Raw genomic sequence first — 18,050 nt, 5'->3', positions numbered from 1 at the left:
GGCAAAGCAGCGAAATGACTTTCCAATGTTATCTTATATTACGCAAGAAATCTTGCATATGTTTGGTGTTGTAACCTCATCTTAGGCCATCGGCATATGTTTTCTGATGTTATAAATTTTTTTTCAGAAACCTTTCTATTTTGCTCTGGAAAGGTAGTGGGCCTTTAAGAAACGTGGTAGCCATTTATCTCAGCATTCGACATACCCAATAACGGGTATCTACATTAGACCTTCCAGAACTTGAATAGAAGATTTTTTTATTTTCTTTCTCGAAAAATTGCACTTTTGAATTTTGACCCTTATTTCCAAGCGCAAGTTGTCGTTTTACAGGAAAGTTACGTTAGATAAAGGACGTATATCTCACTTATAAATCCTTGGTTAGATGCTTGTGTAATTTTAATAAATTCGCCAAGTCGTTAAGGAGATATTGATACGTGTATTGAATAAGTTTAAAAGTGATATCATAACGGTCATGTTGGATTTTGGCGGTCCTCAAAAACTCGTGCTGCATTTAGGAATACGCCATACGGCATTCGGCAAACCTCGGAAGCTTTTATAATTACCCGAGTACTTCAGAAGAGGGTAGTGACGTCATTTCCTGCGATTGCCTCAGAGGAAAAAAAATGTTTTGTGTCTTAAACAGATATATTCAGAAACACAAAAACGGTCATGCTTCTATAATGGTAAGGTGATATTGATACAATTAAGACTTAGGCCTAACATGAAATAGGTCGAATGGCAGATCTAACTTTACGCAACGTTATGGAATATGTTAAAATTTCGTTTCCTCCATTGTTTAAATATCCATGCAGGTGATTTGTTCACTTTTAATACGTATTTGTAATAAATTACGACAGTATTGAATAATTGATGTTGTATAAGATAATATCTTTTATAATTCTGAAATATTATGTACTGGTCATTTTATTTAAAATCAGTCTATGCGGATTGTCCCATAGCTAGCTGCCTTTACTGGATTGTAAGGATAGCAAATTCAGTCCAATCCCATACGAAATACCCCGTATAAAACATAAATGTATAATATGAGTGAAGGCAAGGCCTTAAAGGGCGCAACCAGATGTTTTAATATGATTCATGCACGGCATAGGAAGAGCAAAGCTCTACTTGTTTATTTTATTTTCTATTTTATGTAGAAGACATAATTTAGAAATAAAAGGACACACTTTTAACTATAGAAGTATATGATTTAATAATTATCTAGCATAAACTCAAAGATTCAGATTTCTCTGTGTCCATTCAAGGCCTAGAGTGCCGTGTATGCGAATCCTATGATTTCGCGCCATTTATTGACGTTATATATGTGACGTCATGATTCCTTGTGCTCATTTTCGCCTTGGTGGATATTTTGACTGTATTCTATAGCTTTTAATTTTCAAAGTGATATTATTTAAAAAATGTTAAATTACACCTGTTATGTATTTGCATTAGTTAAATATATATAACTGGGGAGAGCAGTACCGGAGCAACGCACACAACCTCCCCATATATGTATGAAAAAATGGCGGCTGCAAACTGAAGCTGTCAATGTGTAGGATTGAATTTTGAAGATTGTGTTTTTCTTATATTTTCGTGTATCCTTTACCATAGCAGTGCTTCGCACTTTGTGCCCTTCTTGCCCTTATAACTACCATACTATAAGCGTAAACAGTGTGTTTTTATATGTTTATGCAGTTTATTTTTTTACAGAAGTCTGAACATCGTATCCCTGTCATAATGATTAATTTAACCAACAAAAAAGAATTGAAAGTAAAAATAATATAAGGCTAACTAAATCATCTAGACAGCTCATTTAACTGGGAATGCTGTAAAGTGTAAAAATGGTATGATTGTTTAAACAATGAAATTTAAATATATGCCCAATACTTAGTGATGGACCGATGATCGAAAAAATTTGTAAAAAAAAAATTAGGGCTGTAACGAGTACCCAGGTTACCAGTAACGGGTTTGTTTTTAGTCATACCCGGGTCGGAAAATGTGTACCCGAACCCCAAAGCAGTTTTGTATTTTAGCAACTACTTCCGAATATAAGTATAAATAAAGTATTTTAGAAAGGTACCTTCATCTGACAAACATTTCTATAGTTAAACAGTGTTTCAATGATTTAATGTTACCATATTTCACATGCTGTTAACATCTCGTGCCCGATTGTCGATATCGAGAATGCACAACGTTAGCTTACGACGATGTATGCTTATGTCCTAGAGAAACATTGACTGGACAACAGAAAACTATTAATTTGAAATGAAGATATTGTAAGCAATTAAGTGTACATGTGGGCATAAAAAAAAAATAACACATTGTGTAAACCATTAAGCAGTTCCTAATTTTTTTTATCATTTTCCTCTGCCCTGAAAGGAAGTAGGCAATACTTCCGGTCATGCACACAAACATTGCAATCAACATGGCTTCGGTGATCAGAACAAAAGCGATGAAAGGAGCCCGTATCAGTATCGTTTACATCTTCTAGATATTAACATGACAGTTCAATTTATTATATTTTTAGTAATGAAAGAGTTCTTAAAGGTTGATTTTTTTGTGTAAGAAGAAAAATGTGTTATTTGTTGATCTTATTATCGATGTATAATGTTCCAATACATCACCCTTATAAGCTACGGGTAACCGGGTACGGGTCTGGTTGCAACAGTCGGGTACCCGGGGCGAAAATTTTGTACCTGTTACAACTTACAGCCCTAAAAAAATTAAAACCAATCATCGATGAAAGAATTTGTAAAATCAATTACATAATGTAATCATAATTTTTTGAAAGGTGTCCTAAATCTTAAGATTTGTGTCAAGAAACATTTGTTTATCATAATTCAGTTGAATAATTATAATTAGCTCATTATTATTGGGACATGCTTATACCACACTATTACCTCGTGATTCAAGTGATATTCTCAGTTATTTCTCATCGGTTAAACAAAGTTATAAATCGCAATAATCTCAGAATAGTGTTTAATTCCAATAAATAGAGAAATTATATTCTTATATATAATCCATAATCAATCAATTTTGACATTTCAACTATCAATTTTGAAAATGAATCAAATTCCCATCACTACTTTCATCTTTATTTTCCTGTTCATTTTAAAGATCATATACAGCTCTTGGTTATATAGTGTCAGACTTTAAATTAAAATGATACAAAAATGCTTACAGTATCTATTACAGGAATATATATATATATTCATTAAATACAAAATAAAAAAAACTATAGGAAAGTATCCCTAGTTAAATGAGTGTTCAAATTGAATTTGTTGACGGATATTTGATCTCTGAAAATAATTATATAAGTATGTACCTAGTGTATAATTTCCAAAAGAATTAATAGCAGAAAATGATCACCAGTTGTAGGATCAACAATAAAAATGAATGGCCAGCTAGATTGGGATTTGAGCTATAGCTAGGCAACTTCCAACTCTAGTCTAGTTCCTTGTAGGTTAATTTTACTAGCTCTAGATCTAGACCAATGCATTGAAGAGATAAATGTATAACTTGGTTAAATTTATCAAAAGACAGGAAAATAGCTGACAATAATATTTTGACACTGAATGATTAAAGGTTGCATGAATTTCTACCGTCTCAACTCTGCAGTGCTAGATCTGCATGTATACACACATTTAATTTTTGTAATGTTTTCTGCTGGTTGAAGGATCTTTGTTATTGCTTGTCAAATCTTATATAAAGATGAAAGAACTACACCATAAGATAAATTTGAATTTTGGCTTACTGGATATTCTTTGGCTTGAACGACACAGTCCAAAGCTAAGCCTTATTTTGAATTGGGAATTTCAAGTTGTAATAGTGAAATTTGGAGTCTCAATCATAATAACAATACAAGCATACAGCAGTTGTAATTTCATTATATCTACGAGGAAACCATGGGTATATATATATGATTCTGAAATTAATCGTCACATTAAACCATTTTATATATCTACACATAAACAGTCTAAATCTGAATATTAACTGGAAAATTCTGCTTACAATTGGGGAAAACTAGGGTCATTTTCAGTTTGAAATGGGACCCTTTATATTGACCCCACAACACTATAGATTAGGTTGAGGTGTAGCATTTTAGTATAAAGAATAATTAAGGATAAAATTATTCGGGTTTAATTTTGGCCACTGATGTAAAAAGGAATGATTGTGAATTGATATTTAATTAATGTTGCTATAATTTCTATTGAAGAAGGTACAGTTTTGATATCCAGTATTAGATTGACAAGGCTTGATGTCCAGACAGCTTTTTTGTATGGTGAGTCATTAATGATTTTTAGCTCATTTTGTTTGGTATGACATTATTGTTTATACAAATAAACTGTTTGAATGTAAAATTTCATACTCATAGATTATGTTAGGTGTTTAAAAAAAATTAAAGTACTGTTATATGCATTTTGCTTTGTCATTTGGAAACTATATATGGGGGAACAAAAACAGACAGTCTCTCTCAGTATCAAACCATAGATCAAGAGTCAATTACAATGTACATATACAATATATATCGCAAAGATAATATAACTACTCTATATTAATTTTAGAAGCCATTAATTGTTAGATACTGAATATCTAACAGTGGTTTTTGAAAGAGAAGGTTATGATACACATACCGTTAACCATATATAAAATTTTATTTTCAAGAATGAAATAATTTACTTATAGGTTCACTATTATAACTAACTGAAGTGATTCTAAAGTGACTAATACTTAATGGTGTTGTTTTTATTAATTTTATTTTTTTATTTTCAGGGTTCCTGTTTCTTGACTGGAAAAAAAAAAAACGGTTTCAGCAGCACTATATTTTAGTTTCATATTTTGGCTATTTCTTTTTTTCAGCTTTTGCCATCTACAGGGTTCTTATATAATTTTTTTTGACTATTGAAAACATTTAAATTTAGTTAAAGAAGAACAGGAAGTAAAGTAATGAAGAAAAGAACGGAAAACTAAGTGAAGTTTGTGAGAATTGGAGACAGTAACATTTAATTAAGTTAACTTAGTGAATAAAAGACTTGTATTGTGGACTCTAAAGAGGCTTCAAGAGCTAGCAGACGTTAGAAAGCCTGAATATCTACATATTAATCCAGCATAAATTAGAAAACATTGCATAACTACGTATACAGCCATCGGGTGTTAGAAAACCTTGGATATCCTCAGATCAAGATCTACAGATGATGTAACTGTCAGCAAAAGAAGCGTCCAACTGCTATGTTGTTGTGAGGAACAAAGATGTCCACTTCAAATGACGATTGCTTCTTCTTCTATTCTTCCACCTGTACAAAGGTAATTGAACTACGTATACCCGTAATTGGAAATTCTAGGCTAAACAACTTAATCAGGTTGTAGCTAGAACGAATATACGTACTCGGCCTACTATACCTTTCGGCCGGGTACAAATTGGTCCCTATGTGTCGTAGTGGAGCACTGCCTCCGAAAATCACTCGGGCATAGTTTTCTATACTTTTTTGTAGGTTTCCAATTATTTTATGCGTATACATGCATTTACATATTATTTTTGTCCAAAACAAACATAACTACCATTCTTAATATCTACTGTACCACTCACAAGACGTGATATTCTTAATTTGTGGACTTGCCGTATAAATTCCCTTCAGAAAGACCTTCATATGTATTATGTAAAAAAATAATGCCTCGGTGAGAATTTGATATTTTATGTGGTTCAGTTTTATTGCCTAGTAGGTAAGCGATATCAAACAAGTACAATAAAAATGCAAACAAACGTTTTATAATGGTTTGCATAATCATTACTTTGCTCCATTAGCCGTAATAGGCACCAATTGTAGCTCTAAAGACGACATCATTTTCTGTCAAAAAGTCGTTTGAGCTACAATATTGCAGCTAGGTTGTAGCATGCTCACTTCACATAAAATGTCCTTTAAATCGTAACTGGTCATCAATCACATTGTTACCACATGGTGTGTAAAGCATCTTTAGGAGAAAGGGTAAATCGTGAATCAATGCCTGTGGAGATCTGAGGTGGGGCCCAATTTACAGTATATATATATAAAGACTAGCAAATTCTCACAACTCCTTCCTTAGAATTAATATATATCTTGTTCATGTTTGGCGGGAAGTATCATTGGATGAAAAAGAACCAATTTTGTATAAAGTATCTAAAAAGAGTTGAGTTGTAAATCTTCTTTACATTCTCAAACTCTGTCTTCTTAGTATGGTGGGGAATGGTTAAGGTGTCTAACATTCCTACACACACCTCAATGTTGTAGAAAACTGGGTGAAGCTCTGTGTTGTAGAGACTTTAGATATCAGTTGCTCTGTACACAATGTATATATGTTGAACAGGGAGACACATGTGCATTCCGACATTGTGAGGCTGCGAGGAATAGTATCGTGACCTGTGTGTTCTGGAAACAGAACAAATGTACAACACCTCAGTGTCCTTATCGCCACTCAGAGAAGATCAAACCCATCGTGGTGAGTTTGTGGATATTTCACCAGTATCTATGCATGTTTGGGTTTATTCTGTATTTTCTTGTGAAAGAGAAATCAGGGGGAATTACTGAAAGAAAAGTTATATAATTCTTTCAGAAATGTACATCAGTTTACAATTCAAAATATATTGAAACATTTATATATTAGTGATTTTGACGTTCTTTATGAGTTATATTGTCCTACCTTTTATTATTGAATTTATTATATTAAATGTACATGGCTTAATAAATTTGACTATACCCGTTGAATTGAATTATTTTAATTTTCATACAAGAAACATGTAGTTCTTCGTAAATGTACCTGTGACGATGTATAATTCATTAACTGATACATTACATGTATTTTAACTCTGCAGCAGAACAAAGCGGATCAGCCCTGCTATTTTGAGACTGTAGCTAGCGGGTGTACAAGGCCATCGTGTCCTTTTAAACATCTGAAACCACGACCTCATAAAGTACAGAAAGTTAGCAGTGGCAGTAGCAACAACATCATTACTCTGGGTATGCTGATGTTTGTTATGTTAAAATTATTCTTTTAGCTTAGCCTCAATATCCATTGGTCCATCCATGACATCAGAAATATCTTGGACTAAATTGATATGTTGGAGCTTTAGAAATAAGATCTAAATACAATGTAGAGAAAACTAAATCTTGTATGTTAAAGGGAAGAGTTTACTTATGTTTTGTCTTTGTTATGTTAACAGAAAGGATTGCAAAAAAATGTATAGTCATAAAAATGTTTTGCTAATATAAATATAGTTTAAAGTTATATGTGCCATATCTGGGTCTAAGCAATGCAAGGTGAGGTCATCCAAAATTGGATTTTGTTTTATCAAAGCAATATGTAAAATCAATAATGGTAAAAAAAATCATAGTGTATTACTTTAAACCAATTTTCTTTCAATTGTGATTTACTTTGGCGATTTTTGCAATCACTGTAAAATTTCAAATGTTTATCTCCTCAAATACCTGTAAACCTCGCTTATAATGATATACATGTATATTTGCATTTGATTTTCAAATTTGTGAAGGTTAATCTTTGCAAACTTATTTTAAATCAGAAATCCCAAAACTTAGTAGCTGCGTTGGTTTACTGTAATTGAGTGCACTGATACCTGGATTTTGTTTCAGTTGATATTAACAAGTGATTGATGTCTGACTATTGTTTCAGTGGACGCAACACAGGACTGTGGTACCAGTCAGCCAACACTAGGGACCCTAGCGGAGTCTGACAAACTAGAGGGGCCTGTCATTAATCCTATCATTGTCAACCCAGCAGAGGGTAATACTGTTAATCTATGACTAGTCAGTTACTAGTCTATTGTCCACACTGAGTGAAAATCTGGTAATAAGTCAGTTACTGGTCTATTGTCCACACTGAGTGAAAATCTGGTAATAAGTCAGTTACTGATCTATTGTCCACACTAAGGTAAAATCTGGTAATAAGTCAGTTACTGGTCTATTGTCCACACTAAGGTAAAATCTGGTAATAAGTCAGTTACTGGTCTATTGTCCACACTAAGGTAAAATCTGGTAATAAGTCAGTTACTGGTCTATTGTCCACACTAAGGTAAAATCTGGTAATAAGTCAGATACTGATCTATTGTCCACACTAAGGTAAAATCTGGTAATAAGTCAGTTGCTGGGTATTGTCCACACTGAGTGAAAATCTGGTAATAAGTCAGTTACTGGTCTATTGTCCACACTAAGGTAAAATCTGGTAATAAGTTAGTCACTGGTCTATTGTCCACACTAAGGTAAAATCTGGTAATAAGTTAGTCACTGGTCTATTGTCCACACTAAGGTAAAATCTGGTAATAAGTCAGTTACTGGTCTATTGTCCACACTAAGGTAAAATCTGGTAATAAGTCAGTTACTGGTCTATTGTCCACACTAAGGTAAAATCTGGTAATAAGTCAGATACTGGTCTATTGTCCACACTAAGGTAAAATCTGGTAATAAGTCAGTTACTGGTTTATTTTCCACACTAAGGTAAAATCTGGTAATAAGTCAGATTACTGATCTATTGTCCACACTAAGGTAAAATCTGGTAATAAGTCAGTTACTGGTCTATTGTCCACACTAAGGTAAAATCTGGTAATAAGTCAGTCACTGGTCTATTGTCCACACTAAGGTAAAATCTGGTAATAAGTCAGTTACTGGTCTATTGTCCACACTAAGGTAAAATCTGGTAATAAGTTAGTTACTGGTCTATTGTCCACACTAAGGTAAAATCTGGTAATAAGTTAGTTACTGGTCTATTGTCCACACTAAGGTAAAATCTGGTAATAAGTCAGTTACTGGTCTATTGTCCACACTGAGTGAAAATCTGGTAATAAGTCAGATACTGATCTATTATCCACACTAAGGTAAAATCTGGTAATAAGTTCAGTTACTGGTCTATTGTCCACACGGAGGTAAAATCTGGTAATAAGCCAGTTACTGGTCTATTGTCCACACTAAGGTAAAATCTGGTAATAAGTCAGTTACTGGTCTATTGTCCACACTAAGGTAAAAAGTCTGGTAATAAGTAACTGGTAAAGTCAGTTACTGGTCTATTGTCCACACTAAGGTAAAATCTGGTAATAAGTCAGTTACTGGTCTATTGTCCACACTAAGGTAAAATCTGGTAATAAGTCAGTTGCTGGGTATTGTCCACACTGAGTGAAAATCTGGTAATAAGTCAGTTACTGGTCTATTGTCCACACTAAGGTAAAATCTGGTAATAAGTTAGTCACTGAGATCGGTCTATTGTCCACACTAAGGTAAAATCTGGTAATAAGTCAGTTACTGGTCTATTGTCCACACTAAGGTAAAATCTGGTAATAAGTCAGTTACTGGTCTATTGTCCACACTGAGTGAAAATCTGGTAATAAGTCAGTTACTGGTCTATTGTCCACACTAAGGTAAAATCTGGTAATAAGTCAGTTACTGGTCTATTGTCCACACTAAGGTAAAATCTGGTAATAAGTCAGTTACTGGTCTATTGTCCACACTAAGGTAAAATCTGGTAATAAGTCAGTTACTGGTCTATTGTCCACACTAAGGTAAAATCTGGTAATAAGTCAGATACTGGTCTATTGTCCACACTAAGGTAAAATCTGGTAATAAGTCAGTTACTGGTCTATTGTCCACACTAAGGTAAAATCTGGTAATAAGTCAGTTACTGGTCTATTGTCCACACTAAGGTAAAATCTGGTAATAAGTCAGTTACTGGTCTATTGTCCACACTAAGGTAAAATCTGGTAATAAGTCAGTTACTGGTCTATTGTCCACACTAAGGTAAAATCTGGTAATAAGTCAGTTACTGGTCTATTGTCCACACTAAGGTAAAATCTGGTAATAAGTCAGTCACTGGTCTATTGTCCACACTGAGTGAAAATCTGGTAATAAGTCAGTTACTTGTTTATTGTCCACACTAAGGTAAAATCTGGTAATAAGTTAGTTACTGGTCTATTGTCCACACTAAGGTAAAATCTGGTAATAAGTCAGTTACTGGTCTATTTGTCCACACACTAAGGTAAAATCTGGTAATAAGTCAGTTACTGGTCTATTGTCCACACTAAGGCCAAAAAAAATTAATTGTTAGTTTCTCAGGCCACTTTTTTTAAAAAGTCAGTGCGGGGGGCCGGGAATATTTTTTTTGATTTTTTATTCTCTGAAAACAAATGCGGCAGATAACATTTTATTTTTTTCTCACTTGAAGTACATGAAAATCAATGAAAACACGTGTAGAAAATGTAAATTCTTACTCAGTCTTTAAGAACAGCTTTTAAATATCTCAATCGTCACTATTCCAAAGAAAACCAGTTGAAAATACATAATCCTGGGAGGAAACATTCCGTTTTGAGCAAATGCTGACATCGGCAGCCATTTTTTACCGGAAATGAAAGGTGCATACTAAAATTGGAGCCAATTTCCGGGTGCGTTTTTGAATGGAAATTTCGGGCGAGTTCGAAATGGAATTTGGGTGTGTTCGATGCGGCGGTCTCGATTTTAATTTTTAAGTTATGGTGCATAAAAATGTTGGTGCGGGGGGTAAATGCCGATGGGGCGGGGCCCCTGAGAAACTAAGAAATTAATTTTGTTTGGCCTAAGGTAAAATCTGGTAATAAGTCAGTTACTGGTCTATTGTCCACACTAAGGTAAAATCTGGTAATAAGTCATTACTGGTTACTGTCCACACTAAGGTAAAATCTGTTAATAATCAGTTACTGTCTATTGTCCACACTAAGGTAAAATCTGGTAATGTCCAAGTAATAAGTCATTACTTGTTTATTGTCCACACTAAGGTGGTACTCATTACTTGGTCTATTGTCCACACAAGGAAAAATCTGGTGATAGGTCAGTTACTGGTCTATTGTCCACACTAAGGTAAAATCTGGTAATAAGTCAGTTACTGGTCTATTGTCCACACTAAGGTAAAATCTGGTAATAAGTCAGTTACTGGTCTATTGTCCACACTAAGGTAAAATCTGGTAATAAGTCAGTTACTGGTCTATTGTCCACACTAAGGTAAAATCTGGTAATAAGTCAGTCACTGGTCTATTGTCCACACTAAGGTAAAATCTGGTAATAAGTCAGTTACTGGTCTATTGTCCACACTAAGGTAAAATCTGGTAATATGTCAGTTACTGGTCTATTGTCCACACTAAGGTAAAATCTGGTAATAAGTCAGTTACTGGTCTATTGTCCACACTAAGGTAAAATCTGGTAATAAGTCAGTTACTGGTCTATTGTCCACACTAAGGTAAAATCTGGTAATAAGTCAGTTACTGGTCTATTGTCCACACTAAGGTAAAATCTGGTAATAAGTCAGTTACTGGTCTATTGTCCACACTAAGGTAAAATCTGGTAATAAGTCAGTTACTGGTCTATTGTCCACACTAAGGTAAAATCTGGTAATAAGTCAGTTACTGGTCTATTGTCCACACTAAGGTAAAATCTGGTAATAAGTCAGTTACTGTCTATTGTCCACACTAAGGTAAAATCTGGTAATAAGTCAGTTACTGGTCTATTGTCCACACTAAGGTAAAATCTGGTAATAAGTCAGTTACTGGTCTATTGTCCACACTAAGGTAAAAATCTGGTAATAAGTCAGTTACTGGTCTATTGTCCACACTAAGGTAAAATCTGGTAATAAGTCAGATACTGATCTATTGTCCACACTAAGGTAAAATCTGGTAATAAGTCAGATACTGATCTATTGTCCACACTAAGGTAAAATCTGGTAATAAGTCAGATACTGATCTATTGTCCACACTAAGGTAAAACATCTGGTTGTAAGTCAGTTACTGGTCTATTGTCCACACTAAGGTAAAATCTGGTAATAAGTCAGTTACTGGTCTATTGTCCACACTAAGGTAAAATCTGGTAATAAGTCAGTTACTGGTCTATTGTCCACACTAAGGTAAAATCTGGTAATAAGTCAGTTACTGGTCTATTGTCCACACTAAGGTAAAATCTGGTAATAAGTCAGTCACTGGTCTATTGTCCACACTAAGGTAAAATCTGGTAATAAGTCAGTTACTTGTTTATTGTCCACACTACTAAAGGTAAAATCTGGTAATAAGTCAGTTACTGGTCTATTGTCCACACTAAGGTAAAATCTGGTAATAAGTCAGTTACTGGTCTATTGTCCACACTAAGGTAAAATCTGGTAATAAGTCAGTTACTGGTCTATTGTCCACACTAAGGAAAAATCTGGTAATAAGTCAGTTACTGGTCTATTGTCCACACTAAGGTAAAATCTGGTAATAAGTCAGTTACTGGTCTATTGTCCACACTGAAAAATGGTAAAAGTCTGGTACATAAGTCAGTTACTGGTCTATTGTCCACACTAAGGTAAAATCTGGTAATAAGTTAGTTACTGGTCTATTGTCCACACTAAGTAAAATCTGGTAATAAGTCAGTTACTGGTCTATTGTCCACACTAAGGTAAAATCTGGTAATAGGTCAGTTACTGGTCTATTGTCCACACTAAAGGTAAAAATCTGGTAATAAGTCAGTTACTGGTCTATTGTCCACACTAAGGTAAAATCTGGTAATAAGGTCAGTTAATGGTCTATTGTCCACACTAAGGTAAAATCTGGTAATAAGTCAGTTACTGGTCTATTGTCCACACTAAGGTAAAATCTGGTAATAAGTCAGTTACTGGTCTATTGTCCACACTAAGGTAAAATCTGGTAATAAGTCAGTTACTGGTCTATTGTCCACACTAAGGTAAAATCTGGTAATAAGTTAGTTACTGGTCTATTGTCCACACTAAGGTAAAATCTGGTGATAGGTCAGTTAATTGGTCTATTGTCCACACTAAGGTAAAATCTGGTGATAGGTCAGTTACTGGTCTATTGTCCACACTAAGGTAAAATCTGGTAATAAGTCAGTTACTGGTCTATTGTCCACACTAAGGTAAAATCTGGTAATAAGTCAGTTACTGGTCTATTGTCCACACTAAGGTAAAATCTGGTAATAAGTCAGTTACTGGTCTATTGTCCACACTAAGGTAAAATCTGGTAATAAGTCAGTTACTGGTCTATTGTCCACACTAAGGTAAAATCTGGTAATAAGTCAGTTACTGGTTATGTCCATAAAATCTGTAAGTCAGTTACTGGTCTATTGTCCACACTAAGGTAAAATCTGGTAATAAGTCAGTTACTGGTCTATTGTCCACACTAAGGTAAAATCTGGTAATAAGTCAGTTACTGGTTTATTGTCCACACTAAGGTAAAATCTGGTAATAAGTCAGTTACTGGTCTATTGTCCACACTAAGGTAAAATCTGGTAATAAGTCAGTTACTGGTCTATTGTCCACACTAAGGTAAAATCTGGTGATAAGTCAGTTACTGGTCTATTGTCCACACTAAGTAAAATCTGGTAATAAGTCAGTTACTGGTCTATTGTCCACACTAAGGTAAAATCTGGTATGTAATAAGTCAGTTACTGGTCTATTGTCCACACTAAGGTAAAATCTGGTGATAGTCAGTTACTGGTCTATTGTCCACACTAAGGTAAAATCTGGTAATATAAGTCAGTTACTGGTCTATTGTCCACACTAAGGTAAAATCTGGTAATAAGTCAGTTACTGGTCTATTGTCCACACTAAGGTAAAATCTGGTAATAAGTCAGTTACTGGTCTATTGTCCACACTAAGGTAAAATCTGGTAATAAGTCAGTTACTGGTCTATTGTCCACACTACCACACTAAGGTAAAATCTGGTAATAAGTCAGATACTGGTCTATTGTCCACACTAAGGTAAAATCTGGTAATAAGTCAGTTACTGGTTTATTTTCCACAGTTAGTTAAAATTTTGTAATAAGTCAGTTACTTGTTTGTCACGCCTTCTTGTCTTACGACTGAAATTCTAATTAAAATTAGATTTGTAATTCAGCTCAACTATGATGACCTCCAATACATTGTTTAGCAATAACTAGCATAACTGTTTTTATAACACAAACAAATAATTTGTCAAGTTCATATTATTGAACTTAAAAGACATTTTTTAGGGGAAATAATTTCAATAGCATAATTAATACTTTTCTCATTTTCAGATTCTGATTTTGATAGTCCTTTTAGTTCACCAGTAAAAAATGTTACCCAAAAATCAGTATCCATGTCCAACATTATCGATGTAGCAAGTAGGAAGGATTTGACATTTGAAGAAAATAATTCGGCACCAACATCAGATTCTGGAACTGTGGCCCCGTCATCAACACATCAGTCCAACAAAATATCAACAGTGCCGAAACATACAGCACCAAACCCTGGTAAAGACACCTCACGGCCATCAAAATCACCAACTGATGGTAAAGTGAGAAGATTGTCTGTGAAAAAAAGTGGAGAGCAATCATCAGCTCCCTCAAAACAGCCGGATAAACGATCAGGAACGCCTCAACAAAATCGTGCAAGGAAAGCTCTGGCAGTGGCTAAGGAACGCTCTAAACATGCAGCGTCACATACGCAGTCAAGACCAGAGGAGTCGACTCCTGGTGTTAACAAAGAAGATCCTATAGAACCTAAAGTTATATCACTGAAGAAAAAAAATGAAGAAAAAAAAGAAGGTATATCTCTGATTTCTATTGCGAATATAGGCTAGTTAATAATCTCACCATTACATAGATGTACATTGTATTTAATGACCTTAATAAAAAAATTAGTTATGTACCAGACCTTTCCTAATTATTTTGTAAACGAGATATAATCCTAATACTTATTTTGACCTCAGCTATAAACAAGTCAGGTTACATCTATTATTTTAATGGGATAATGGTGGAATTTGATTTCTGTTATTGAGACTGGTTCCAATATCTTGAATAATGTTGTAATGTATGTGTGAGTCTCTCCTGTGACACATGATCTACTTGTATTTTGTTGCATTTTACTTACATTAAATGAAATGCTTCATTGTATTTCTTAACAAAGTTAAGCTTTTGTTTGGTAAATACAAAATAAATTCATAATGAGCATATTATTATAAGATTGTTTACATCTTAGATTGTTTACATCTTATTATGATAAGTTATAAGATGGTCACCATTAAAATTTCAGAAGTAAAATCTTCAGACGAAGAGAATTCAGATGAGGATTTGGGTATAAAAAGTTTGGAGCAAACCTTACGGGAAAGAGCACTGCGATCCATGGGTATTATTGAACTGAAAAGTGGTCGCATAGTTAGGACAAGTGAGTTAACTCTTTTTAATGGAAAATAAAAGGATAGATTTCAGAAATAAAGGCACAATTTTTCAGTGGGTTGTCAAAAGCAAGTAAGATAAATGTATCAATCTTGTGCATATTTTCCTAGCCAAAGAACTTGATTGAAATTGCAGCTCATGTACCAAGGTCAAACTAAATGTTAGTGTTACCGGTACTATTATGAAGCTCAGATTCCTATTACAGCATTCTTATCAAAAATGCTAGCCTGACGTTAATATTCCAGTTTAAAGATCAAAGTTTAACCATGTCACTATTATTTAAGAAAGACGGACAAAATATTCATTTCATTCAATGATATATACATACACATTTTGATTTATGACTTTTAATACCAGTGGAACTCATTGAATTTTACAGAAGATCAACCACCAAAGAAGGAAGAGCCTGCTAAAAGAAGAAAGCGCTCCTCGAGTGATGAGGGTAGAAATCGGTTCTCTGGTGAAGAGAAAAGTAAGAAAAATAAAGTGGAGAGAATCTCTGGTGAGAAATTACCTGTACACAAGCGCATAGGGACTGTAAAACGTACATCACTAGATAGGAAGAGAAGTGTAGAGGAGCGCAACTCACAGGCCCGAAACAAGGAGAGAGAGGAAAGGATCAGACGACTTAAACTAGAGCAGGAGAGAGAAAATAAACGTAGACAGATCATTGCCGCCAAGAGGAAAGCAAGAGCACTGAAAGGTATATTATGTCGATGAAAATGTCCAGAAAATAATTTCCAAACAGGCCTGTCAACAGGCAATTAGATTAACTCTCTTTAGCAAACAAAGAAAAGCCCTATTAATTTGAAGTACATTATATGTCAATTTAGAATTCAGCTACATATCCAGTTTCTTTCTCTGTACTTCAAAAGCTAGATAAATTTTTTGTTTTTTCATATAATACATATTCTGGTATTCAGAAATTTGAATGTTGATTTTAATAGCAATGGAATCGGTGGTGGTTAAGAAGAAACCAGACAGTGAGGATGAAGATAGCGAGGAGGAGGAGGAGGAATCGGCAGGAGAGGAAAGTTCATCTGAAGAAGGGAACAAAGAAGTTCAGGAAGAAGAAGACCTTGGAGAGGAGGTGGACATAGAGTTAGGAGAGGGGGAACTTTCAGAGGAGGAGGAGGAAGAGGAGGTGCCACCAGTGAAGATAGTTTTTGATACAAGAAGGGCAATCAGGAAGTCAGGTATTTAAAATAATTAATTTTGCCTATAGGGCATTGGTAGCGGACTCCAATTTCTCAAAACAAAAGAGCAGACTTACCGGTAGTATTAGCGCTATTTACACAAATTCAAATATTTTGTATGTCTATATATCACTTCTTCTGTGCACTTGAACATACTTTAATTGAATTGAAGGCGGAGGTTTTCAACGTCCTGTAGATATTTCATAATGATAAGATATATCGGCAGAGGGATCAAGAAGGTGGTCAATTAGTTCCATCTTCAAGTGATTATGACATAAAAAAGTCATGTCAAATGATGACACCACAATCACCGGAAGATGGGACTAATTGACGGTAAATAGTACTTTACCCATGTGGTTTTAAGATCTCCAATACACACACTTTATCAGTATTATAATGTCATCTGATATTATTTTAAGTGCATTTCCACAAATCTGCATGTTTTGCCTCAAATAGAGCAGGTAAACATTTTTTCTCAAAACTACTCTTTGTTTCATGTTCATTGTTCCTAAAAGTAAAACAGTTTATGTGTTCGATTCTTAACTTTGATATGTATCTTCTAGATTCTGTGGAAAACTTCACTGTCAAGAAATCCATTCCTGTACAACCAGTCAAAGCAAGTAAGTTTCTTTTGCTTTGGTCATTAAAATTGTCTATTATTTTTCATATACTGTAGTATACATATATTTATAATTTTGTGATTCAAAAGTTCAAATATATAGATGTGTACATTTATTTTTGTGATTTCTTTCCTCTAAATAAACAAATGTTCACTCACCGTTTTTCAGAAGTTGTACAACAGGTTACTATCAAGAAAACATTTGTTGTTGAGCCCAAGGAAGAAAAAGGTGAGTAGATGGTCTATTTTACTCTATGTTAATCTCATGCCAAAAGAATCCTTGATATATTTATCTCTTGATTATTATCATTTCGATCTTGAATTATTTGAAGAAAGCATTGAAAATTGCAGTATTTTTAATGTCCGTATTTTACCAATATTTTCACAGTTATTCTATTTTTCTAGAAAATGAATGTGAAAGCAGAAGTTATCATGAAGCATTTTGGTATAATTTACAGGTAATTTGATGTATGATTGTTTTACAGAAAAGCCCAAGCGTAAGAGGAGAGTGATTCTGGAAGATGATGACCCAGGTACTCTATTTCATTTAGATGTTTTATTTTGAATTTCCACCAGTTAATATCCCCCGCTTTCTCCGAAACAGGGGATATTAATTTGGGTTTGTCCATCTGTCTGTCCGTCCGTCTGTCTGTAACACTTTGTTTTTCCGTGCAATAACTGTAACAAATGTAAACCGGTTTTCTTCAAACTTGGTGACAAGGTTAAATGCCTTAAGGGCTCGGCCAAGTTCAATCGCGACTTTTGATGGACCTTATTTAGTGGAGTTATGACCCTTTGAATTACTAAAAACATCATTTTCTGCCATTTCAGTGCAATAAGTGTTACAAATGTAAACCAATTTTCTTCAACTTAAAGTAACAAGGTTAAATGCATTAATTAAGGACTCGACCAACTTCGATCGGGACTTTCAACGGACCTTATTTAGTGGAGTTATGGCCCTTTGCTTAAATAAAAAAGTCAGTTTCTGCCACTTCCGTACAATAACTGTTATAAATATAAACCAATTTTCTTCAAACTTGGTAACAAGGTTGAATG

General features: G+C 34.2%; 1 protein-coding gene across 3 annotated transcripts in view; it reads left to right on the top strand.

Moving 5' to 3' along the window:
- The first annotated feature begins 570 nt into the window (after nt 1-570).
- Nucleotides 571-18,050, top strand: part of LOC138329993 (zinc finger CCCH domain-containing protein 11A-like) — a 33,028-nt gene continuing 15,548 nt past the window's right edge. The window contains exons 1-12 of one of the 3 annotated variants that reach the window (XM_069277314.1): nt 571-683; nt 4,920-5,301; nt 6,340-6,471; nt 6,845-6,989; nt 7,660-7,770; nt 14,040-14,549; nt 15,037-15,168; nt 15,559-15,882; nt 16,127-16,375; nt 16,939-16,995; nt 17,164-17,223; nt 17,480-17,527. In XM_069277314.1, coding sequence (XP_069133415.1) covers nt 5,248-5,301; nt 6,340-6,471; nt 6,845-6,989; nt 7,660-7,770; nt 14,040-14,549; nt 15,037-15,168; nt 15,559-15,882; nt 16,127-16,375; nt 16,939-16,995; nt 17,164-17,223; nt 17,480-17,527 — 1,822 coding nt within the window. In that variant the 5' untranslated portion in view covers nt 571-683; nt 4,920-5,247. Of the gene's footprint in view, nt 4,280-4,770; nt 5,302-6,339; nt 6,472-6,844; nt 6,990-7,659; nt 7,771-14,039; nt 14,550-15,036; nt 15,169-15,558; nt 15,883-16,126; nt 16,376-16,938; nt 16,996-17,163; nt 17,224-17,479; nt 17,528-18,050 lie in introns of all 3 variants that reach the window. The other 2 variants (XM_069277313.1, XM_069277312.1) reach the window with 2 other exon arrangements.

Source organism: Argopecten irradians, chromosome 8 (genome assembly GCF_041381155.1).
Source record: "Argopecten irradians isolate NY chromosome 8, Ai_NY, whole genome shotgun sequence".
NCBI lineage: Eukaryota > Metazoa > Mollusca > Bivalvia > Pectinida > Pectinidae > Argopecten > Argopecten irradians.
Note: the sequence above shows the minus strand (reverse complement) of the source record. Positions and strands in the feature narration are given on the sequence as shown.